The sequence below is a fragment of the Cyanistes caeruleus genome, chromosome 1 (assembly GCF_971803275.1).
Source record: "Cyanistes caeruleus chromosome 1, bCyaCae1.hap1.1, whole genome shotgun sequence".
Classification (NCBI taxonomy): Eukaryota; Metazoa; Chordata; class Aves; order Passeriformes; family Paridae; genus Cyanistes; species Cyanistes caeruleus.
In genome coordinates this window covers 133,121,430-133,147,262 of record NC_141701.1, presented here as the reverse complement: position 1 = coordinate 133,147,262, position 25,833 = coordinate 133,121,430, and the positions used below count along the sequence as shown (strand labels likewise).

Below are 25,833 nucleotides of genomic sequence, written 5' to 3'. Positions count from 1 at the left end.
ACATGGGTCAATTCAACCTACAGTGTGAACAGTTTTAAGGGAAGCAAACTGTACTCTTAAACAAACAGCTAACTGGCTAAAAATGTTTTATCCACCTATCCAAGTACCCTGTCTATTATGCAATTATCCACAATTTTAGAAATTATTTTAACACTTTACTGTACTACTTTGTTTTGAGCATGTTTTGTTTCAATGTAATTATCAATCACACATATTTCTGTGTAGTATATCGCAAAAATATAAGGACAGGTTGCTAAGATTCATATCTAATTTACAGAAATCAATTTTTCCCCTATATACCCTATATACTCAGGAAATTTCATTAAAATGCTTTGCCTATACTGTGTCAAAACTTTTTTTGCAAATTACATGATTGGAAAGTTAGTAACAAACTTGTAATATAGAACTACCTAACGAATTCATTAGGGAAACTCTGACCTTAGATGTTGCGGAAAATCAAGGCTGTCCCAGCAGGATAAAAGAGTATTTTGGGACATGTGAGACTGATAAATTATAACAGAATCACTAACTTCATGCTACTCTTTCCACATTTGTGGGCAAAAAGAAGTACAGCTACGTCCTCATGAAAACCCAAAAGCTCCTAGCTGCTATTTTACTGCATTCTGGTTCAAGGCAGGTTCAGGTTTACCAGGCTAACCAATTTAGCACTTGAGAGTGAGAGTTATGAACATTTGTCACTGCTATCTTGAAGATAAAACTATAAGAGGACAATCAGGGTTTTCCATAACACATTGAACATCTCCTTTATTTTCTTTGAACTATATTAGATCTCTGTGACTTTGGAAAGGAAATACTCTTGGTTTAGTCCAAATTTTGCATTCCTATTCCTTGGCCTCTGTAAGCAATGAAGGATTTTTATGAGGCCTAGCTAGAACTCTTTTAAATTTATCTTTGTTTTATAGTTGAGGAACCCTTTCCTTGAAACTTATCCTATGCTACAACTGTCATTACCAGACATGGAGAATACATAGAAATATCATGTACGTATATAATATACAGTATGTATGTACATATATATATTTAACAAATAAATTGTTACCATAGTTTCAAGCATTCAATTGGCTTCTAACACAATTATAAAGGGAAAAAAAAACAAACCACAAGGCTAAAATTTGCATAGCTAATCCACTACTATTTCTTTGAGCATTTATATTTCATTTTCGAAAGACAAAACTTTGGGGTATCAACCTAATGATGTGAATGGAAGCTCTTTTCAGACACAGCCTTCCAAAGGTAGGTGCTCATTTGCACATGCAAACGGGGTGCATGTAATGCCTGACAGGTTATGTGCACGTGGAAAGCAAATAAACAGAGTCCCAGGCACGTGACAGCAATCGATTTACCATAAACACAATGACACATTTTACATCCACGGTCACACGTCTGTCTTAGAACACGCAGATTAGGTGAACACATCTCAGAAACACACAATGGAATACCTAATCTGTAGTGTTTACTTGTCAATGCCAACTTTATTTTTAGAATTACTTGAAAATAAATAAGGAAAACCAGCAAGGTTTTATGAAAGAAAGACTTAGCAACACAGAACAGGATCGGCTTTTGTCTGTCAGTGAGCCAGATGCGAGAAACACACGGTGGTTCTGTCAGGTACAATAAAGCATTGAACACAAAACAGCAGGAAAAGTAATTTGCAAGCTTGTATACATACCTAAAACATCTGGAAAGGGAGAGCATTAATGAAGCAAAGAATGGAAAAAGCCAACACAATCAGGTTTTGTACAAAGCATACAGCATGAGGTAAGGTTATAACAAGTGTAACATACACAGAAAAAGGTTTGGGTTCTTTTGACAAAGAAATGCAGCAAAAGCACAAAGCTGGTTCAGTTTCTGCAAATGGCATGTGTCCATATGAAAATTTAACTAAGCCAATTAGGGTTGATTTTCAGATGAATAAGATTTAATGTACTGTACCTTCTTGGAGAAAAAATGTGTTCAAAATTACAGATTTCTACTAGGCTTTTAAAGAAATTTCCCTTTCCTTCAATTTAGTTCTAACATCTCACATGTTAAAACATGTAACAATATTGACAAGCAAACATTTCCCTTTACATCAAAACAAGCTCAATTAGAGAATGTCCTGTCTCAAACTGGCACAGAGAGGAGTAAGACTGTACTATCCACCTAAATCTTTATGAGCCAGACACTATTTTTAAAAAGTTCTCGAGAACATTAATTTTATACTAGATATTCAGTGGCAGCATTGGTTTCCAGTGAGTCAAATCCCAAGTCTATTTTTAACTGATTCCATTACAAAAGCAAACTGTCAGTCGATAGGTGTGTGCAGCATTATAAACTGATTGAGACTCCCTTATAATCCTGTAAATACAGTTCCTCATGGCTATTCCTATTTATGATTATCACATTGGTGTATGTCTCTTTGAAATTAATTCTGGTTTGTTTATTAAATCATTCCAAAGAATGGTGCTCACTTCACTGTTTCCTGTGCTATGTACAGGATATATGTGATATATCCTGTGATATATCACATATATGTGATAAAGTAAGAGTTCTCAAAAAGAGGTACATTTATTTCCCAGAGAAAAGTATTTCGTATTAGTATATCAAGTACCTTTTTACTACCTTAAGTAATTGATGGAATACTTATTAAAATAATAGTTAAAAAACAACAAACTATTTTCAGAAGTCTAAGAAATAGCCTTCTCTGCTGCTCACAAATGTCATCATAATTGAGGGGTATACCAGTGGCCTGGCTGCATGAGGTACCACTACACAAAGTTAGATGAGTACAACAGCTTTCCATTGAATCTGGAAGGAAGGAGGGATATGAATTAACATAAAGCAGTTCTGGGGAGCTATATTTGCCATACATATTATATAGTGAATATATATACACATATATTTTCAAAAAGGCATTTTTAAATTATACCAGATGTAGGAATAAACCGCATAGATCTCTGTCCATGTGCCAATGACTGTTCAAGGAGGAGAGAGAAGAGAGGAACTCATCTCCCCACATCTCAGAGCTGTGCAGCCAGAAGACCCTTCCAAAGCAAACCAAAACAAACTAAAACAAATACTGTTTTTCTTTAACAATAATTAATTTTTATTGTGATAAACACCAGTTTTAAATACCTAGGCCAGAACTAAGTCGTTGTAGATAGTGTGGCCAAACCCCCTCCCAAAGAAAAGAAAACAAAAAAAAAACACCCCCAAAACCCCAGAAAATCCCCTCCCAAAAAAACCAAAAAACCAACCCAAAAAACCCCACAGAAAATCAGAACAAATTAAGTGTTTTCTTAAGTTCTGGGGTCTTTTTCTTCATTCCCCACCACCCTACCTCCCCAACCAGCAATTTGAGGAAGAGACCCTATTATTTTCATTTTATAGAAAGGAAAATGTAGGTAGAGAAAAAAATTCATTTTCCAGGGCTCCGAGCAGACCTGCAGCAGATACTAGGAAAGAACTAATGTGATGTGAGTCCGAATTTAATGATGTATCTATAAAACTTGTATTAGTAGAGAATACTGTTGGCTACAGAGCTAATGCCAATAAAATATGAAATGCCAAAATAGCTCTCCTAAAGCAAATCTTTTGTGATCTGTATTATAAGAGAGCACATTCAGGAACATATAGTTGTTCTGTTAGGGCTGCTGTCTCATTCAGTATACAACCCTATACACAGTCAACTGATAAGAAGCCACAGAATAATTTACTTTCTCTTCATTGTCAAATATGTGTTACACATCTTATTTAGAACACAAGGTTCTAATCTTTCTCTGAAAACAGAATGCATAGTAATAGCATAAACAGCAGGGCTATTTTGTGGCTTACTTTGGTGGTATATGAAAAAAAATGTTTTTTCCCTTTGAAATATGCCAGTTAGGTGAGAAGCTGGAATTGTCTCTGTATTCTAAAGAGAAAAAATGGAATTACAAGTTATGAATAATTCAAGGGAATTAATTTTCAGAAATGTGCGTCTGATTCTTCAGAGTAATTATCAGTAGAAATTTTATTCAGAATAGAAATACAGGAAATCCTGATTCTTGGGGATTCTTTCTTCTGGAATGGAACATAACCTTGAAGCTTCTTTTAGAAATCAGTGCTAAGACTCAGGACATTCCTGATGCTGCTCTGTACTGTCAGTACAGAGTATCAGTACTGATCTCAGAGAAGGAAAAAATTCTTCGAGCTAGGCTGGGAATGAAAAGAATACCTCCCCAGTTGAATGTCTGCAAAGAGCAGAGCCTAAAATAATTTCAGGGGAATGAGGATTCACAAGGCTGGTATTTTACAAGGTACCCAACAGGATCTCCAGTAGTCCATAAAGGACTGCCTGCTTTCCATCCCCTTCTCCAAGTCAGTGCATTACCATGCCACATGTTGATTTTGGTGGTACGCACTATTATTTGACAGGTCCAAAGCTTGGATTTCTGTTTCAGCTACAATACTCAGTATTTGTACTAAAGATGCTTGAAGCATACAAAGAACACTAGTTAAAAATAGCCATCTTCATAAAGTCTGTAAATAACTAATCCAGTGCTACACAGCAATTCTGTATCAGAAGCAGTAAAAGCTACTATTGCACTGGGGAAAGTGCACTGCATCCAATTCCCCACACTATTTTATACATTTTCTGAGAACATTAAGGCACAGGACTGGTGGAGAAGTAGTCTGTAAATATTTGACCAAAGACTGGATCACAGGATACTTAAAGATACTAAAAAGCTGCACAGTTAGCCTTATTATCACTTCCTAACCTTTATTTTGCACTACTTAAATTTGTAAAACTAATAATATTCTTTTGATGGGATATTTTGTTGACTTATAGAAAAGTCATCATACAGACTGAAAAAAAAAATAATCCATTATATAGTGCAATATTGCTACTCACCTCTTCTAGTTCAACCAACTAAATACTCACAGCAGCGGTGTGTTGTCACCTACCAGCAGACTACAATGATATTTTCTGATTTTGACTTTTATTTCTGCCTTGAGGTACATTGCAGGTAGGCAAGGGAACAGGCTGTAACATGCCTGGTACTTTTTTCTTTTGCCTTCTGCAAAGGTTTTCCCACTGTCTTACAAAAGCAGTTACCTTTTCTGACTCCAGCTTATTTTATTTTATCTCCGTTTTCCTCCCAACACTGCTGCCACATCACTCCCCTCCCTCACTTCCTGTCTGATTTCTGCCCTCGCATGATTTATCCCATGCCTAGAGCACTGACCTGGAGGTGCTTTATCAGCAGGTTTAACTATCCCAACTCCTTCTCCACAAGCCCAACCTTTTCCATGATGGATTTTCACTACTTGCCTTCCTGCCTTAGCCTGGCCCGCCACCTGCTCCTCCACATGGACATCTTTAAAGTAAATAACTTTTTATTCCATTCTCCTTGCTGCACAGCAAAGGAAGGATTGAAAATTTAAAGATGAGTGTCTTTTCACCTCAGTTCTGTTTGGCTGCCCTGATTCAGTCTGCTGGGAGCAGGTTCTGCTCAGCATCATTGCTGGACCTTGCCAAGGAAAGCTGAGTCTTGAAGCAATTCAGATTCAAAGCTTGGCATGTGTTAATAGCAGCTTTTAATAATTTGGTGAAGTTTTCTCATTATTTTCATAAAATTGCCCAAAAACATGTAACTGAAATTTTTTTCAGTTCACTACCAAATTTCAAAACTCTGCTAGATTACTAGAACAATGGAAGTATTACAGCTTCCAAAAGAAAAGGGTTTGGGAATATTTTAGCATACATAAAATTGATTTTTGCCCTAACTTTATGCTAGAATGACCCAGTTTCTCTGGTCAAAGATCTGAAGTTATTTTATAAATCAGTTAATTTTTAGAACAATTAAACACAACTGAAAGCCTGATTTGTAACTGGAAATCTTAGTTATTAACAGGCCTGTTACAAAAACTAGAGAGACACATCTACCTTTCTATCCACATATTTGCATATATACATAAACACTGTCATCTTTTGGGTGTCTCAAACTGAGGTTCTGTCAGAACTCCCATTTTAAATACCTCCATCGAAAAAAGTACCTTGACACAAAGAAAAATTGTTGATGCTCTCAAAAGTATGGTTCTACATGAGATAAAGGCATACAGGATTGGGCAGCATTTAATTTTCATGGAATTTTTTTTTCCTGTATCAAATTTTGTGATAGGTGTTTCACATATATATGAATATTTTAGCATGAGGAATGAATGATATGCTTTTACTACTGCATGTATTTGTACAATACTGCAAAATTGCACAAGCTTTGCTGATGAGGCTGATAACTTATCCATCATGATTCTGTTTGCTCCATAACTAGTTGACCTCCATAATTATTACCAATTTTCAGTCCTACTCAAATTAAATGACAGTTTATCTTTTCATCAGATGATTAAACAGTCTTTGGGGACAAGACTGAAATTCACACAGAAGAGTATTCTTCTTGTGTGTAAAGCTATTAATTATGTTGTTAGAGTACATTGCATTTTGATATTTTAAAACTTAAAATAGGACACACTTAGAAGCTACAGATTACTTTCAAGCAAAAATTCACAGCCTCCATATAGCTGAAAGCAAAGGTTTTACAAAACAAATTTTCAAGAAAGGGAAGTCAAAATTTTTAAGGTGAAGAAGCTTATTCTAAAAAGCACTACTATATTAGGCAAATGCTAAATATTCAGTTACAGTTCAGGTGTTGCTGGAATTTTTTTGTTGGAAAACTGATAAGAACTTATTTAATAGGATAAATTAAATTACTTTCTTGTTCCACAAAAGTTACAATTTTTCAATATGCAATGCTGTGTTCAGGGGAAATCAGTCTCTCTCAAAGGCTACTATGAGGAACCTGTAGCTCTGTAGAGACAGAAACATGACTGGAGTATTCACCTGGGATGTAGCAAGTTCCCCTGTTTATTGGTATTTGATGGGGGACTCGCACAGGATTTTTTATGGGACTTTTGTCCTGTATCTCAGTCAAGCCTGACAGGAGGATGTAACTCCTGGCGGGATTAATCTTAGAATCATACAATATTTTGTATTGGAAGGGACCTTAAATTCCATCTAGCACTAGCCCCTGCCAGGGACAGGGAACCTTCCCCTAGACCTCCTGGCTGTCTCCAGGGGTCTCTATGCAGGGAATGCACCAGTGACAGCAGCAGTCCTGGATACAATACATCCTGCTCTAGAGGAAAGGCAAAGGCAGTTGGGAATTAAGACTCTAAAATTACCACCTTTTCCTCCTAAATCTAAGGACACCTTGGGTTTGGAAGCTCCAGTGCAGCCACCTGTACTGTAAATGGTTACATTTAATTACAACTCCCCAGCTAAGCTTATTCTTCTCTCTGGGTAATAAATGTTTAAATTTTGATACAACTGGACAAGCTTAAGTACAAAAAGACTCACGTAAGATGACAGATATTTAGGCTATGGCTGTAGCTTACACAGTTTTTTAAAAACATCTCCCTTTTTGCATCCTTCGTTTTTTTTATACTAAGCTTATGATTAGTTTAAACTGATACAAAATTCATAAAATGTGTACTTCAATAATTGTTCTCAGACTTCATGTCAGAAGATTTCATACTAGAAATCTTATCCAAAATAATGCATAATTTCAGTAATATCCATATAATTCCAAGTATTTGAAAACTGCCACTTGACCAGAAGAACATGTCTTCAGATTTTATAAGAATGGCTGCCTCTCACCACTGAGGCAAACAGAAAAATTGAGCATAAGCACAATATACCAAAATCAGCACTACAGGAAGTTTACCTGATAGTGATTTTAAAATTATTTCTAGTGCCAGGATTTCTGAGTTATGGGAACTGTGATTTTCTCACAGCAGAGAGAAGGCTATTTTTTGCTCACACATATGAAATAAGAGTAGCATACTTCACAGGCAAATTGTAGATGGCATCATTACAGGTACTTACCTAGGCTTGATCTCGTGTTAGATCGCTCTATTATCGCATGCTTACTGGGATTGTTTAATACTGAGCGTTTGGCAAGAGAGATATCTGCTGTGACTCGTGTAATTGATATACTGCAAAATAAATACAGCAAAACAGTACTGAATGTTATTTATCTTTCAGGGATGTGGGGAGAATTCTCATTTAACACTAGAAGATGGCTAAAACAACAGGAAAATAAGTTCTCAGCAGCACAGGATGCTTCACCCAATGTGAACAGAGAAAAAACTTTATCTAACTTAATACGCTTCCATAACTACTGATAAGTCATCCTCCTACAAGTGCCTGGGGAGAGGGGAGGCAGCAGGAGGTCAGGGATTGCTGCAGAGGATGGGACTTCCCTGGGGTCTCCAGGTCTGGTGAGGGTCTGACATTTAACCAGTATTCCCAGTATGAACAGACTAGTTTCTCCTTTCCCTGACTTCTTGAATGACAACCTGGCTTACTTTAGCCATACCTGTAAGACATGTAGGGATATGCAGAATTAAATGGTAAAGGTAAGGCTTATCAGGGAAACAAGTCCAGCAATGTAAGTCAGGGGGTTTTTGTTGGTGGGGGCTTGTTTTTGGTTTGGGTTTTTTAGGCTTTTTTTAATTTTATTTTCAGTTTACTAGCACATGTTTTTCTAACAGCGTGCAAGAGCTACCTATAAATTTCCAGAAAGATTAATTGCTAGCAATATGCTAGCCACCTAAAAATAGGAACTGTAACATGGAGATGCAAATACTTGAAAAGTCTATGTTGACTATCTGGCAGGCTCACTTTTGTGCTGATGAGAAAAGATGAGCCAAAAAAAGAAGTGGTTACTTTCAGTTGTTTTCACTGACCTGCTACATAACTTTCTGCATATTCTTCTTCCTAAGAAAACAGTTATTTTGGCTTGTTTTGCTTTACAGGGTCAAAATCCACCCGTAAGTTCCCTTTCAAACACTCTGGTCTAATGAGGTCTAGAGGTCACATTTTTCCAGTGCTGAGAGTTAAATCAGACTGATGATATTCCCTTATTCTTCCTTGTAGGATTTTACTTGCAATTTAAAAGAGGAAATGGATTTGCTAAGAAGGGGAGGGCTCCTCTCCAGCAAGCACAGTCAGATGCTGTTTCTTCATCTGAAATGTAATCCAATAGGCCATTTCCCAATGAACTCAACATGTGTATGCACTTATCTAAAAAACGTAGCAGAGCCACAAGCTAGTATGAGAAAACAGAATTATGCGCACAATACTGATTAGCAATATAATTTTGGAAATCTAGGCATGATTTAACTAAAGCTAAAAGCATAACCAAAGATTGTGATTTTGGGCACAGCTCCTCACAGACGCTGCTATTGGTCTTTAAATTAAATCAAACGTATATTGGGATGCTTACTAGTTTTCTTTATTTGATAATGGAAGGACACTAAACTTCTACAGCTTTTTGGGTTTTTGTGTTGATTTGTATTTTTTCCTGCCAGTCTTTCTTCCTACAGACAATACAAATTTTTTGCCTTTTTAAATGAAATTATGGTATATTGAACTATGCTATATTTATGAGTCTATTTATCTATGAAAAATACTATTTTTCATTTTAAGACTTTTTATCATCTTTCTGAGCACATTTTCATGTTCTTTAGAAACATCACATCAGGAAGACCAAGTCTGCCCTCAAAACAAAAGGTGTGTATGCTCATATTGCAAAACAATTACAATGAGAGCAGGGACAGCACTGTGGCCATTCAAAGCATGAATTTGAGAATCCCTGGTGCAAATTTTTTCAGGACCTCAAGTAATGATTCCAATTGCTACAGAAGTTTGGGATGCTTCAAATCTGCTACTATAGACATAAATTTTATTTGGAGTATTTATGGATTCACCCTGCCACAATGGGATCTACAACTGAAAATCTGACATGTTCTAAAAGACTTGAAGACATAAAGATTAAATAATTTTCTTCTGCTTGCAACAAATGTTTTGTTAACTTCCAATTCTGAAGATGTGTTATCTGGGGTTTGACAATCATGACTAATATAGAGAGTGGTTAGGCATTGACATCATTATTCTGACTGAGAAAATCCACCAGATTAAACCACAATGCCTGGTATTTTAAAGGACTGAAGATATTGACAAAAAACTCAAGCTCCCTCTTCAAAGTTTTGACAGCAGCAGGACACACAGTGTAGTGTTATGGATCTGCCCACTTCCAAACTAAATAGAATATTCCTTGAAGTTACAGATATTATTATAACATCTTCCTGTTTCCACAATTTTTCCTCTCACTATCATCCCATTAGGACTTATTAATCTGGAGCTTGATCCAATACCAATATAATCATGGCTGGAGAATGCATCTGATGTCTGCTCCACCGGTCTGTGATGTTGGAGTTATAGACCACGACAATGCTTTTAGAGACAGACTGTTATTTGACATCTGCACCACAGAAATGCCTGAAGGCTCAAATACAAATCCCATTGTGTTACAGCCTAGCGTGCTGCAAGCACTCGGATCAGAACCCAGTGAGTGCAGCTGCTCTGCTGCCAAGGGTGACCAGATTTCAGCAAGGTGGGGGATTGCCCCACCCCTTCATCCCAGTCCTTTTGAAACTTCCCACTATAGAGCCCGGAACTACTGTCAAACCAAGCTCCTAGCTTGAGGAATCAAAAGTTTGACAATCCCATACACCAGAGAGTCTGAATCCCATTACCACTCTTTCTGAGTTGGATGCCAAGTAAGGAAGAAGAGTGAGGAGGAACCGTGGCTATTGTCAGTTTGCTCAAAACCTGGGAAGCATTGATGAGTTATCACTTAAAAAATACTTAAAATAACTTTTTAATCTGTAGATAAATATCTAGCAATTTGGAGTGTGCATGTCACAGTCATCAAGAAGAAGACATCCTTTCTTCCACTCTCAACAAATATATGCCCCAGAACACTTCCCACTGCAACACAGCCTCTGCATGTTCTGTCAAGGAAAATTCCAATCCACACTACAGTCCACTGATCAAGGAATTGGCTATCATTCCGAATTTTGTCTAATGTTATTATTTCTTAAAACCTTGTAGTACCCAAATGGAACCTGAAGTATATTTGCATTGCAAAGTACTTACCGCCCTTCGAATCTATGTTTTAAAAAATCAAATAATGCTTTTTGCATCATATCTGTTACCTAGAAGGAAAAAAACAACAAATTAATGATCACATAGGAAATTCATAATACTTAATGCTAATATTATTATATAATAAAGCTGACAATAAATCTTGTATCCGAACAACAGGATTGGAACACGATTTATTCTTAATCTCAATTCTGACATGAAATAAAATACAAATAAGCAGCTATTCCATGGGAGTAAAAAGCTGTCTGACATTTGCCTATGTTATAAATTATCAAATACAAATGAAGCACAGTATTTTGTCAAAAACAAGACCATTGAGTCAATTACCTCATATCCCTTCAGAGAAGGCCCCACTAAAACTACTGGTCGCATAGAAGGCACTACATCATAGGGAGGGATGTGCTCTGTCTGCAAAACAAAAAAGGTTTTCAGCATCATGGCCCCTAGAGAAAATGTTATATACTCTTTACAGTATCAGGAACTCTGAATTTCCAGCAATGTCACAGGAATCTCAGGTTAATTAACTTTTCCCAGAAACTGGTAGCACAAGAGAAGGACAAAAGAGGTTTGGGGATTTCTTTTGAAAAAAATTTCTTTGACTTTAGGGTTTCTTACTGTTTTCATATTTTCTCTGGATAGTTAAAACCTCTTATTCTGGATCATGCACATTTCCCACTGCATAGTTCCTAACTCGTAAATTTAAAAGGTTATTTCCAACAACTAATTAATTGAAATGGTAAATTCTACAGTTGTTTTCAACAGAAATTTTATATAGGAAATTATGAAAGAGAAAAATAAAAGAGGATGAGAAAAAAACCCACAAACCATCTATTTTTTTAACATTCAGATCTGCCCATTGCTTAAAAAAAACATTGTGACATCACTGCAAATTCCCATGGCAGTACTTCGTCTGACATCCACATTTGCACCCACAATTCAATTACAAATTAAATCAAAGTAATGACTGATCAAGTTAGTATTTCTAGAAAATTATCATAAGCAGAGCTTGGGATAGCATTTCTTCCACTTTGGGAAGTTCTTGTCACCACCCAAGAATGGATTCTGGTAGTACCATATTTACCAAAATACTAACTGATGTATCATACACAATTTCTAAAAAAGTATTCTGACACACAGAGATAAAAAGATTGCCTCGTTTAAAGGACTGCAAAAATTTTATATTGTTATCACAACACAATTAAAAAAAATAAACTATTGAGTTTGGTTTTTTTTCTTCTTTAGTAAGTGGCTGTTCAGTATATATCTCCATGAATAGGGTCTTACAAAAAAGAGTTTTTTGTTCATAAGGAAGGTTTTGGTTTGTCTTGGGGAAAAAAAGATTGAAATCCAAACCCAGAAATGTGTGGGTGTTACAGAAAAAGAAATGCCAGATCTATTTTTCCAATGCTTACATAGTATAAATACATCAGTCAAGATCACAGAATACAGACATTGTTCATTGTTCCAGAACTCAATGTATCCCAAGGTGTTTCGCAATAACATTAAAATAAGTATATACATTCCAAAACACAAACCCACAAAGACAGACATTGATACATTGACAGCACACAATGCTACACAAGCAGCAGTCTAAAGCAGTCTAAAACACAGAAAACATTTTTGTGAATGTCCCTCAATGTAATTTATTTTTTGTTACCTGTAGTTTCACTAGATAATTAATAACATGAGAATGAATACCAGTGCCCAAGGCATCATAAGCATGTGAAATGAATTTATTTTTCACAGTACACAATCTGACTCAACACGTTTCAAAGCAAATGCCTGCAATTAGGCTGGGCCTGTATCCAAAAACAGCCCTCCACTGTTCTTGCTAACATTTCTAATAATCTGCTAAGCGTATTTGAGACAGATTCGAAGAAAAATTCATTACAGTTGTGCAAGTGCTTTTAGCATGAGTGCCCTGATGCAACAGATCTTTGTCTTAATGTGGCTGACTTAATCAAAGGCATTCATGCTAGAAGTTAACCAGGTATTCAACGATCAGGGCAAGCATAGAAATTACCTTATTTGATGGAATATGGGTATTTTTAAAATCTGTTCTGTTGCATTGGGCATTTTTTTCTCTAATCTTTATAGTTTAAAATAATGAAGCTGTCAGCAGAAAATTGAGTAGAAGTGATCTAATGGAAGCATTTAAGTTCTTTAATTTAGCAGTAGAGAATGTAAGATTTTCTAAGAGACTGGCACTGAACTAGACAGCTTTCACGGCAGATTCAAGTTCAAATATGAACTCAGAATAAAAACTGGCAGATTTGACCATATGGCTTTTATTCAGTGGTTTGACTATGTAGATTACTTTGGGAAGGCCATCCAGTACGTACTGTAAATGTCACTATTACAAACTCTACTAACAATAGCAATAATTCTGATATGGAAGAAAAGAGGCACCACAAATTAAAAAAAAGACCTCATCCAGGTCTAAAGCAGTTAATCTAGAAGCTGCATCTTTGAAAGACGCTTATGCAGATAACATGTCAACATGTATTATTCTTCCCTATAATTTTTATCCAATTAAAAATATGTTTAAGTCAGAAACGACTCAGAAGTAAGAACCTGCTGTAGATTTTCCCACCAGGCTTAACAGACCAAACTGAAGCCAATAGTAGTGACTTTGGAAATGAGAAGGATTCAATACTATGTAAAAGAGTTCAAGAAAAGAGAAACAGAAACAAAGATCTAGTTATTAAACACGAGAGCATCCACAGCAGGGACAACAATGTCACTTGGCACTGTTTAAGCACTATAACAGTCTGTTATTACCTGTAGATTTAAGGGAGTGGTTAAAACCAAATGAATGAAAGCTATGAAGACTAAAGATTTTAAAACAAAAAAGTCAAAATGTAGTAATTCACTACAGAGTTTGGCTGCTACCTAATGTGTTGCTAACTTATTCCAGCAAAGGTCCTAAAAATGTATTGCAGCTTTTTGCAACAGGATGCCAATTGCATAATTCTGTAGTTATCTGGGTTATCTATGGAGAGACATCGGCTCTCCTGGGAACCACCAGTACCATTTCCAATAGCTGAGATACTAAAAAAGTCTCACTGATGGATGGCAAGAACATTTGGCTGATAATTTATACATGACAACAAAAAAAACTTGAAGTAAACTGTCGAAACGAGTCTGAGGTTTTCCATTGGCCTTGTGCACTTGCAGACTTTTCACTTAGGAAGTGAGCTTGGAATTAGAAGCTTAAGTACAGACAAAATTAAAAACACAATAAATCTGACAATTTGTTTCCTAAGTCCAAACTGAGTATCTGATAGATTCCAATAATGATTTCAACAGACTGAGTAATAAAGAAAAAAAAAACAAAACAAAAAGCTTGAGAAAGATATAGAAAGTATAAACATGCACTAGAGGAGTGTATTACAATGCTAGAAATAATTTTCTCAAACATTTAGAAGCCCTTCTAAGTGTGTCCTATTATTCCATCAAAAAGGATAAGTACATAGCAGTTTCACAGACACACTGAACTTTTGCCTGTTTTCCTGTAATGAATCCACTACCAGCTCAACACATCTCTCCATCCTTAATTCTAGAACAGCCGCATTGTTAATCTGGAGTCATAATGCTAATGATGCCAGTGGCAGGATACACACAGGCAGTGTCGATATAAACTTACCGATTTCTGCTTCTGCTTAGCTACAGCAGCATGGAAAAGAAACAAAGAACAACAAAGCATGCATGTTATTGGCTTGTCAAAGGACACAGACAGTTAACAGGACTAGAAATGCGACGCAGTGCAGGTGAGCAGGTGGACAGATGGGAGCTTGGAAGTCGGTGTTACCTTCTTAAAGAAGGGCATTCTTTTCTCTTTGGAGTGGGGTGATGTTACACTGTTTGCACTGGGTTTGGGGGAGCGATGATTTGCTGGAATATCATTTTCTTCTGCATCTAAGCCAGTGGCATCTATGTCTACAGCTATATATAGACAAACAATTCAGAATTATCAGATGACAGGGAAAGTAAAGATAGGTTAAAAAGGAAATTTTAGGTAAAGAGAAATAAAACTGTCCAGAGTAATAAATAAATAAATAATAAATGAATAAATAAATAAAAATTAAAAGTCAACCATGAGAAAAAAAACCACAATAAAACAAAGGGAAAAATTTAAAGGTGCAGTACATTAGGATTAGAAGACAGAAGGCAATCTGTAACAGCTACTGTAATATTTACAAAACAGTCAAATGGCCAAGTTTGTTCTTGTTACACTGGTACAAATCCAAAGTATTCACTGGAATAGGTAAGACTTCTACCAATGTAAACAGCAGAACCTGGTCAGCAACATTTAGATTATTTTATAGCAATAAACACTAATTGAAAATGGGTACCATCAATTGAAATTTGAAATGTCACTACTGTGTCTATGTGACATGAAGAAGTAGAAGAAAAATCACTTTTGATAACAAAATGATCCAGATAGTGGTACAATGTTATCTACATTTATCTCAGGATGGACTACAATTGGCATTTTTAATCTCTGTAAATAAAAATGCATTGTACTCATATGATACATTTATTAGGAATAATTAAACACAGATCTATTAATAAAATGAAAACAAAAAAGAATCGATAGCAGAAGAAAGAAAATTTATCCCAGCTTGGCTCAGAGACATGGATCCAATGTAGAGAGAGGATGTAGGCAAGGTAAAATGGAAGTGAATACAATAAACCTTTGCTGTTCAATCTATGTAATACAATCAATATAAAAAAAAGTGCTTATACCATAACTACAAATTATTTATACCATTCGGCAAGAAAGTAGTAACAGTTTCAACAGAAATCCTCACAGACTCAGTAATAAATACACTTTCAAAATGCAAAGTCATATTATCCTGAATGCTGAGTAGAACAGATACGTGCCAACTACATCTAAAATGAAACAAAACCAAACCAAACCTTTCTTGTTTACAACAATTAATCCTGATCTTAAGTAGCGATTTAAGCTTGTCTTCAGAAAGCAAGTGGATGCAGAAAATTGAACCACAAACATGTACAACATCCCCCTCGTGTGTGAAGATCTCACCCACCTCTGCACTCCCTCTGGTAACACATGTTTATCTTACCATGCCATTATGTCGAACTTAGCCTAACCCTAAATAGATCTGTAAGCAGAATCATTTGTATTGACTTTATCCAAACCCTTAATTAATCATTGCAAACTATTATGAAACCATCTTAGTGACCTGATTTCATCTGCTTCATGAGTGGGACATCAACTAATACAGTGGCATGAGCTATTAAATTATGTAACAAATAAATATTTCTGTCAAGCCTACATGGAGCTACTGATAAAAAAGACACTTGGGGCAGTGATCTCTTTTGTTTGCATAAAGTACATTTCCCATCTGAATTATCCACAGATATAATGCCTTGATGCCTGACATTCCCTGAGTTACTGTGCTTTTGAGTCTGCCCTTCCCAGGAAAAACCCAGTGAGTAGATGCGCATCCTGTTTCTATAATCCTGCTCCTAAAAACAGCCACAGAAATCATGTAACATTTTCTTCTAGCAACACTGTTCCTTCATCCTCTTCATAAGTAAAAAAAGAACATATTATCTTTTCTTGAATACAGGCCAGCACAGACGCTGCAAATCACTCACAACAAGACATATTAGAACTCCTTTGGTTCTATGATCAACCAAAATTGTCAGTAAAGAAAAATCAGTTACCTTAAGCTTTTCCTGTAAGAAAGAAATGCAGAATTTGGTCAGCTAGTTACCAATATCTCCTTTTTTCATTTTCAGTCTTCACACTATGGAACATCTCCTGTGACAGTTCTTTAACTATTTTTAGTTCGTTGGGATTTTTTCAGTCATTTTCGGCATTGTTCTTACCCAGTTTGGTGGCCTAACAGGATTGTATGGATTATTTGCTATATCAATATTGATTATTTAAATGGATATGAGCCTCTCTTTCATTTGTTTCTCACTGGTTCTTCATCTTGTTTGTCTGTTTGTTTTGTTTTGGTTTTTCTGTGGCACTATTTTATATTGAAAAAACCCTATCCCTGACTCAAAGTGAAAAAATGAAATTAACTTACTCAGTTAGTATTCTTCAACTCATTAAATAATTGATGTATTTACAAAGTACTATATTTTCAAATAGAGGTGTGGTAGTAATAATTGCATTGTGTTTTGAAGTCACTTGAATTCTTGTTTTAATCACAAGCTATGCTTCTTTCACCTTTCTTAGGATGTCTTAACAAAAAATAATGCAAACTCAAAATCTTGCGATCACAGAACAAGCTAATGTGCACTATCCATATATATTTTCCAAATCTTCACTGTAACTGAATAAACTTTAACAGATTTCCTTCTTTCTCTTGAAAGACAGTATCTGAATAAACAACTCAATGCAATGAAAGTTAGAGGATGGGTAGCAATCAGTCAACTGGTAATCTAGGTGATGTCTGTGCTTTTAATTCTAAATTCTGTGCAACATTCTGGAAATATATATGTGGTGATCTTCAAGTGTTTTTTTGATAGCAAATATTATTACAGAATTCCAGATGCTCTAAGATTACAATATAAGTCCATGGACAATTTTATTACAGAAATGTAGTTGTTGAAAAAGTTGGCCTTAACAGTAAGTACATCAGTTTAAAGCCATCAGAAAATAAAAGATTAAGGTGTGTTCTACACTCTTGTTAAAGACATACATTAGTAAACTAATACAATATTTTCAAAATAAAAGAGAAGTTCAACTGAGGTGGAATTTTTATAAACAAACTGCAATTGTAATAATGTTAGTTGTTGCTAACAAATCCAAGGTTTCACAAGACAGATATATTTTTCAATTAATTGAACCAAATGAAGCCACTACCAAAGCATGATTTAATTTCTCTGTCTCCCTTTTAAATGACCAAGTAAATACTTTAAAATCTTCAGGCTCATATTAAGATGCCTGCTCTGTAGACCAGACTCCATATAAATGAATATGATTGGAAGATCCATCTCTTTGCCCTGGTATACAAGGCACTAGCAACACTCATTAATATTTTCTGTTTTCAGAAAACATGGGAAGATAAAACATCCAGCAACACAGCAGCTGAATTCCATAGAAATTATTTTTGTGATCTTTTGCTGTGCTTTTTTTATGGAGCTAATGCCAGCATCCTCCCATTTGCCATGTATTTACTTCATATCATTTGATATTGAAACCAACCTAACTAAAGTTAAATCTGTATGTTGATGCTCTATGTACAAAATAGTATTTTTGAAAAATTTGTCAAAGGCAAAAAATATCCTGTATCCTAGAATTACGTGAAGCACACCCTCGTGATCAGAATTGTGAAACTAAGTGTTCCTGATGTTTTAAAATAATGCCTTTCTTGATGCTGCTGCAGAAACCTCTCAGGAACTTCTATTTTTATTGCTGTTTTTTTCTCCTGTACAAGAAAGGACTTATTGTTCAGTAGGAGTACTCAGACCAGACCAAACCTTCCACTATCCTACTGTAATGTAGTCTCAGATCTCTTATGTCTTCACTACAAAATTCTGTGGTAAAAGAAAAGAGGGAATTTTGTGCTTTTAACAGCCCTATCACTGCCTGAACTTGCTGGCATTGACTCCATTACTTCAAAAAGTGACACTTAAAACCACCCCAAACCAGCCTTATATGGTAACACATCCCTAGGGTTTTACCTATGAAGAATGGGGAAGAAGAAGAGGTCTAAAGGTCCATGAATTTTAACAGATTAGGTTCATGAGTCTCTTTACTGAGGGGTTCACAACCTACTCACCAGATGATGGAGGCGTCGATTTTCTGGAACTAGGAACGATGTCACCCAAACTGGATGAAGAGTTTCCTCCTGATTTACTGGAGTAAAGTAATAAATTAGCTTGAAGTTCTGTAGCTTTCTCAGTATTTAATCTAGTTTACTTATTATCTGCTTTTTAAATGAGATGCTAGCTGTGACACAAACAGTATTTCTGGCAGTGGTATAAAATATACATCTCACACAAAATGCATTTTGAGACCTGAGGAACTGCAATCATCAATCCTATTTCCTGTGCTGCTGTGCAATTCATTCTGCTGCTCTCACTTCCTCCTGATCTTAATACAATTCAATAATTAATATGGCTACTAGTATATATTAATTAATATTACTACCCATTAATAAAAGTAATTCTTAAGCCAGTGAGCATATATGTTTCCTTTAGCTGAGGAGTTATTGATAAATTCATATTGAAGATGAGACTGCGTTTATCATCTTTTTCAATTTAATTAAAGTACAAATTCTTTTGCTTTCTCAATGCAATTTAGCACTTGAGAAAAAAAAGTTTCTCAAACAAAGTTAAAGCAGTCTAAGGTTTTACCAAGTTCAGCCTTGTAAAAAACTATCCAAGTTGTGAAAATGAAACACCAGTTCTAGTCTTCTTTATTTCAGTTACTATAATGAAAAAAGCTCAGAAAAGATGTAAGAAAGGTTATTTCACTCTTCAAAGAATTCATGTGATAGCACTATTTTCCACTTCCTCTATTTTAAAATATTAATAGGCACTAAGTAAATGCATTTGTGGTGTAGGACAATGTTATCTTCAGTGAGAATTTCTGAAGAATGGAAGCCTCTGTGATTTGGAAAGGAACCGAATCACTGGGACAGATCTGGCTGTCCCAGAAGTGTCACTGGAGGAATAAGGAATCCAGCATCCTTCTGCTGAGGACAGCACTCTCATGGGAAAGGCATTTCACAGCTGGTGATTGCAGCTGAGCACTGCACAGTCACGGTGTCCTACTCGAGACAATGCTCTACAAACACTGCTGCCCTTCCTACGGAGATAGGAGAGCATTTCTGGTTTCCTGAATGGTCCCTAGCCCAACTCCTGGTCCATCCCACTCAAATACACTGGGAATATTTGTTTCCTTTATACTCAAAGGGGAACAAGTGACACTTGTTTCCACAGGTGTTACTAGAAAACTACTTTATTAAGAATTCAACAGTAAATGTGACATTATTCTATCTTTTAGTACTGTTAAGAATATCTAGAAACAATCCTTTTTCTTATGCAACGATGACTGCAGTCAGAGATAACAAATGATGTGACATGAAACTTCCATAAAATGTAGTGCTCTTAAAAACTGTATTTCTAGGCAATGAATTTGACAAGTCTATTTTTTCCCTACAAGCTAAATAACAGGCACTGGGTTTGGCTTACAAGTAAATTAATCTTAACATTTTCTCTAATTTCTAAAATGAGCTTTAAATGTGTTTAGAAATAGCAAGATCATCAAAACAAGTAAAAACATGCTACAGAATTTAGATAAATAAATTTTAAGTCAAAAAATTTACTAGCACATAGTAAATGTACTTACTGCAATGTATATTAGCAACTATTTTATGACAAAAAGAAGGAAACTATTTCAGTTGTAGGCCACCACAGATCACCCATCTAAATATCTATTTTTCCTCTCGAATAGAAATGAAACTAATAAGCTTATGAATTAACAATCTAATATATAAAAACAATTTTGTATATTATATAATAAATAATATAACTCATTATATATTAATTATTTTAGATATATAATTAAATATATATATAAATTCTTCATTGATTAAAAATGTTTGTAGCTGTCATTAACAATAGTTAAGCATATATATGACCGATACACAGTATCAATTTCCAAGTTGTGTCACAGACAATGTTGCTATTATCAATGATTTCTTGTTATTACCTGGAGTAGAATTTTCCTTGTTTTGCCTTTTGTTCATGCTGCAGCCTCATGTTTTCTAGTTTGACTGGGCTTGGTATGAATCCTATTTCACAGCCTTCTTTTACCAATCGTCCTATCCACCAGTCATTATTAAATTTCTACAGATTAAAAAAAAAAAAAAAAAGGTAACATGCTGAGAAATTACTGGACGTAGGATAACTTTGTTATTAGATTTAATTTTCAGCTATGCTATTTTTTGTCATTCTTCCTGGCAATCAATCACTGTGCTATGTTATTATGGCAATTAAGAATTGTGGTAATATTCAGAAATGCATTAAAATAATTATTCCTTTCAAATTATGAAAATCCACAGTACTTAAGTGGAAACCTTCCTGCAAAGATTTCATGTTTCTCTGTGGTTTTTATTCCTACCCATTTCACCATCTTTATTTTTTCTTGCTTCATAGTCTTCCTCTCTCATACATGAGAGCTGCTTTTGTTCTCCCTTCATGGTTCTCCTTGGTGGACACCAGAGACTTAGGATCTACTCTCACCTACTGCTACAATTTTTATAGCTCTGCAATAATCTATTTTTCTTCTTCCATCTTATTCAGTTCTCTGTTTAAATGAAAAAAAATACTACTTCTCAAATTCCCCCACTTCTCACTAAAATCTTCTGAAATATGACTGAATTCAGCTGCTTATATATAACCTACTTCAGATAGCTCATGTGATCTGCATCTTAAACTTACTATGATAGATCCACAAGGAATGAATATCTTTGGATAAGTAAAACAGCCTAACAATTACACAAGACCACCAGATAGTCCAATTAACTGAATTGCAGCTTTGTTAAATATGAGATATTGACTACTTTAATTGAACACCTTTATTCATACACACCCCCCACTACATGTGGGGGAGGTTGGTTGTTTTGCAAAAGTCTGTACAGCAGAACTATTTGCTTTTTCCATTCTTATTTATTCACCATTTTTGACAGAGAATAGGTCACTATGGGCCCACACACAATACTTTTGGTGTTCTATGGGAATAACTACCATCAAGTAAGAATTTTGGGTCATTTGGAATATTTACAAAACTTTAAGAGAATGTCTGAATGTGAAGAAAGTAGCCTTCTTGAATCTGATACTATTAATGTAGATATTATAATGCATATTTAATTATATAATAAGTAGGTTTAACAAGTGTACAGTTAGGAGTAAAACATGTAAAATGTGTGGGCTCCCCTAAAAATAAATTAGTTTTACCACCATTGGCGGATCACTGATATACAACCTATATTGCAGTATCATCTTTCACTTTGGCAGCTCTAAAAATCTTATGGTGCTTGAGACTAAGAGATATTCCAGCTAACAAATAAAATAGAGATTAAAAAAAAAATCACTTTTAAGCTTATAAAACATAAGGCAATCTATAATATTCATCCAACAGGATGCCTTTGTAAGAAAGTAAGAATACCAGCATTTCATAGGGAGCTACTCTGGAATAGCAGTTTCTCAAAGTTGTATTAGACTGAAATGTACTACTAAAATTATAACCTTTCATTACAAAAGGCTAACTAAATCATTAACTTGGCAAAAGGAAGAGATAGAAAATTAAAAACCACCATTAAATTAAAATCTGAACAGATGTTATTTTTGTCCTACAGTACAACAGATTACCACACAATAATATTAATTTTATTACAGAATAGAAATCCTAAATCCATAGGAATTTCTTTCTAAAGAAATAAAAGCATGTGGAATACACTTCTGCAAGGTCTCAAAGATAAATGCTGTATCAATATACAAGGATTATAAGATACTTTTTAAAGTGAATAATACCACACATAAAACTTTCTAATTTAATTTTTTTTTTTTTAATCTTGGTAGAGAGGTGTCCAGCTTGCAAGGAGCTGGTTGGGGTGAGTGATTCTCTGTAATTCACCTGTGTTTGGAGTGCCTAGGGAAACACACAAATTAATTCAACACAATGCAAAATGATGACCAAAGCCTCAAGAGATCTGTAAGATACTATGATGCAGCAGCTTCTTCACGCAGGAAGGGATCCGTCATCCTTATGTGTACTGAGTTTTAATGAATGCAACCTAATAATGAAGATAAATTTTCCTCATACTCAATCACTGCTGCACTTTTCATAGTTTTCCATGTACATTTTGAATTGAGGTTTTTCTTGTTTTAGCCCTCTCAGCAGCACAAATTGGTGAACAGCCCTCGGAGACAAGAAGAGGACAGCATTGGTCCAGAGTGGCATCAATATGCAGGCAGAAGCTACTGCAGATTAACTTCACTTTCTTTATTTCTAGCAACAAGCAACACTACATTTAATAGTCTAATATGTTTTTTCTTTAATCTGTATAAATAATTACAGTTTGGACGATTCAGTTTCCCCAGCATTAACTGCAGGGAGCACCAGAAGTACTGAAGGAGCAATACCTGATGGGATACAGAGCCCTGGAGGATGAGCAGGGCACGGCACAGAGATGGAGGGGAAGGATGTGGCTGCGCAGGAAAGGGCTGAGCCTGGTGCACCCTCTGAAGGAGCTTCAACCCACCCAGACACAACAGCTGCTGCCAAACAAAGGGCAAGAAACTAAGTCCAAGTTTGACTCCTTGTGGAACCCTTTCCAAGTCTGACTCCTTGTGGATTCCTTTCCAAGTCTGACTCCTTATGGAACCCTTTCCAAGTTTGACTCCTTGTGGAACCCTTCCCATCTCACCATTCCAGCAGTGCAGCTGGCCTGGTCCCAGGGTCCCTTCCCAACCCATCTCTGGACTAGCACCAGAAGACCCCCTCTCCCTGACAGCTTACAGAGAAAACCAGGTGTTTTTAAAGGCAATCAGCACAGAATGCCTATTCTATTACACCTGGGGTTTCAAGAATATTTTAATCCGTTTTTCCACCCCTCAGTGTGCTGCATGCAGACACAATGTAAGAACTCAGCTGAGCTAAGCTTCCTTTCAAGGCATTTTGGAGATGCAGAAAAGTTCAGGAGACTTTTCCGTCCAGATTTTCTCCCACAGACATATACATCTGAGACTGAGTTGTGCTGTGAAGAAAAATGCATTAACTTTTAAAAGAAAACTGCTAATCCTGTGTGTCTGGTTTATGTGGAAACAGGGGAAACACCTGATGTAAAGTCTGAGATTACCACTTCATTTGAAGTGCAGATGGAATAGATGACTACACAAAACCATTTGATCTAACCAAACTGAGCCGTATTTTCCAGTGCTCAAGACTCACTGGAGAAGGCTGATGGTTTTCTCTTGCCAGGACTTTGTGCTTGCTCATCTCTTCTTTTGTCGCAAGACAGAGCAGAACAATTCTTTCACACTATGATCAGAGAGCATACTTCCTTCACCATATACAGGCTGAATTGAAATTATTCTCTTTTTTTGGTGTGTTTAATATAAATGAAAATGACAATCATTAGCCAAGTCTGTTTCTTGTGTTTCTTTAGTCTCTGTCCACCTGTATTTCTATCTCTGTGCTAGGAATGTTTCTTTCTTCCCCAAAGCACCTGTGCTAGCAGAATCATCGTGCATCATCAATCATAAGTACTGAGGGATTTTTCATAGTCTAAAATGAGGCAAAGACAATTTCAAATGCATGGCTAGGTTGCTCTCAACCTTAAACTCACTTTCTATTTCTTTTCCTACAAATTTCCATATCTAGATGGGCCATGGTGTTTAGAGACAAACCACAATGGAATATGACCAAAAGCTAGGAAACCTTTTAAAATGAAGGAGCTGTTCAAAAGGGAGCAGCAGGCTACAGAGGAGGGCCTGCACATGGAAGTTACCAAGTTAATTTTTTGGGAGTGTCTTGCAAGGAGCAGAAAAGGAAAATTACTTTAAGTGTTTGAAACTGTAAAAATTTGAAATTGTCAAAACCAAACTACAGGAAAACAAAACCAATGCAGCAAATGCAAAGCTCATTTATTGACAGTTGCAATTATCTTGAAACATCTTTCAAGTTCTTCAGCATGTAACTGCTAACTAAATATTGTCTGTGCCATGGAAGTAGCTTCACTAAAAAAATCAGAGACTTCAGGATTTTGATGTTAACTGAGATGCAGTTACACAAATAAAAGAGAAGCAACCCTTAGCTGCTGAATCACAACAAACCCTCACAGTACCAGCTTAGAAAAAACCCAGAAATATTTAATCTTTGAATAGTCAGACCTAGGCATTTAAACCTACAAATAAGTGATTTTTACTAGAGAAGAAAAGTACTCGCTTTCTGATCCTCATTAATTTGATTGTAAGAGATTTGTGCCATTGCTTCTACAAGAATAGCATTTAAAAGAACATTCAATTCCTTATATACTGTTACCTTCTTTAACATTTGCAAAGTGCCTTGGCCAAGTGAAGTGTTATCAACATTGCAAAATAGTAGCACTATTACTCAAGTATTCCCTTAAAGAGTGTTTCACTTAGTTCTCTGGTTTTACTTACTTCTTTAACATGAAGAAAATCTTTAGCTTCAAATGAGATGGCCATGCCTGGGACTGGAACATCATCTTCATGGGCTGCACTGTACCCAACATTTGTCCGAACTGCAAATGCAACAGGTTTTGACTGCAAAATAAAAGATGAACATCATGAAGATTTCCCTTGCAAACACATACATACATACAAACATCTACAAGGGACATGATTTCTGTATGTTATGCTTTTAAAATCATAAAAATTACAAAGAGCTCTCAATGCATCCATGCCAAACATAATAAAGACTAGTTTTCACTGATATTAGTTATTAATATCAGCACATTTCATAGAATACGGATTTTCAGTAAGTGACAGAACTCTGAATTAATCTGAGGTAAGTCAAACCAGTCATTAGTAATCACAGTCCGCTAGGCAATCCATATAATGTTGTCAGCTTGCAGATCTGCAAGTTCTGTGTTTGGGTGCTGCCGCAAGAGGTAGGTTTTCCAGAGCTACAAAATCTAAGCTCCACAGACAATGGGGCTGCAAGCGTGGCACTGCACTTTCCACACCATTCTTGTCTGGGCACCCATGTGCTGGTCACCTCAAGATCATTCTAAGGGTACTACAAGTGCAGCCCTCACAGC

At 35.8% G+C, this 25,833-nt stretch overlaps 1 protein-coding gene across 14 annotated transcripts in view; it reads right to left on the bottom strand.

Annotated features, from left to right (window-relative positions):
* Positions 1-25,833, bottom strand: part of CACNB2 (calcium voltage-gated channel auxiliary subunit beta 2) — a 247,490-nt gene that overhangs the window by 15,650 nt on the left and 206,007 nt on the right. For 8 of the 14 annotated variants that reach the window (XM_086859633.1, XM_086859641.1, XM_086859714.1 and 5 more), the window contains 7 exons: positions 25,214-25,336; positions 20,757-20,893; positions 18,820-18,896; positions 14,862-14,995; positions 11,378-11,458; positions 11,042-11,100; positions 7,925-8,034 (listed from right to left, as the gene is read on the bottom strand). In XM_086859633.1, coding sequence (XP_086715759.1) covers positions 7,925-8,034; positions 11,042-11,100; positions 11,378-11,458; positions 14,862-14,995; positions 18,820-18,896; positions 20,757-20,893; positions 25,214-25,336 — 721 coding nt within the window. Of the gene's footprint in view, positions 1-7,924; positions 8,035-11,041; positions 11,101-11,377; positions 11,459-14,696; positions 14,717-14,861; positions 14,996-18,819; positions 18,897-20,756; positions 20,894-25,213; positions 25,337-25,833 lie in introns of all 14 variants that reach the window. The other 6 variants (XM_086859647.1, XM_086859653.1, XM_086859694.1 and 3 more) reach the window with 1 other exon arrangement.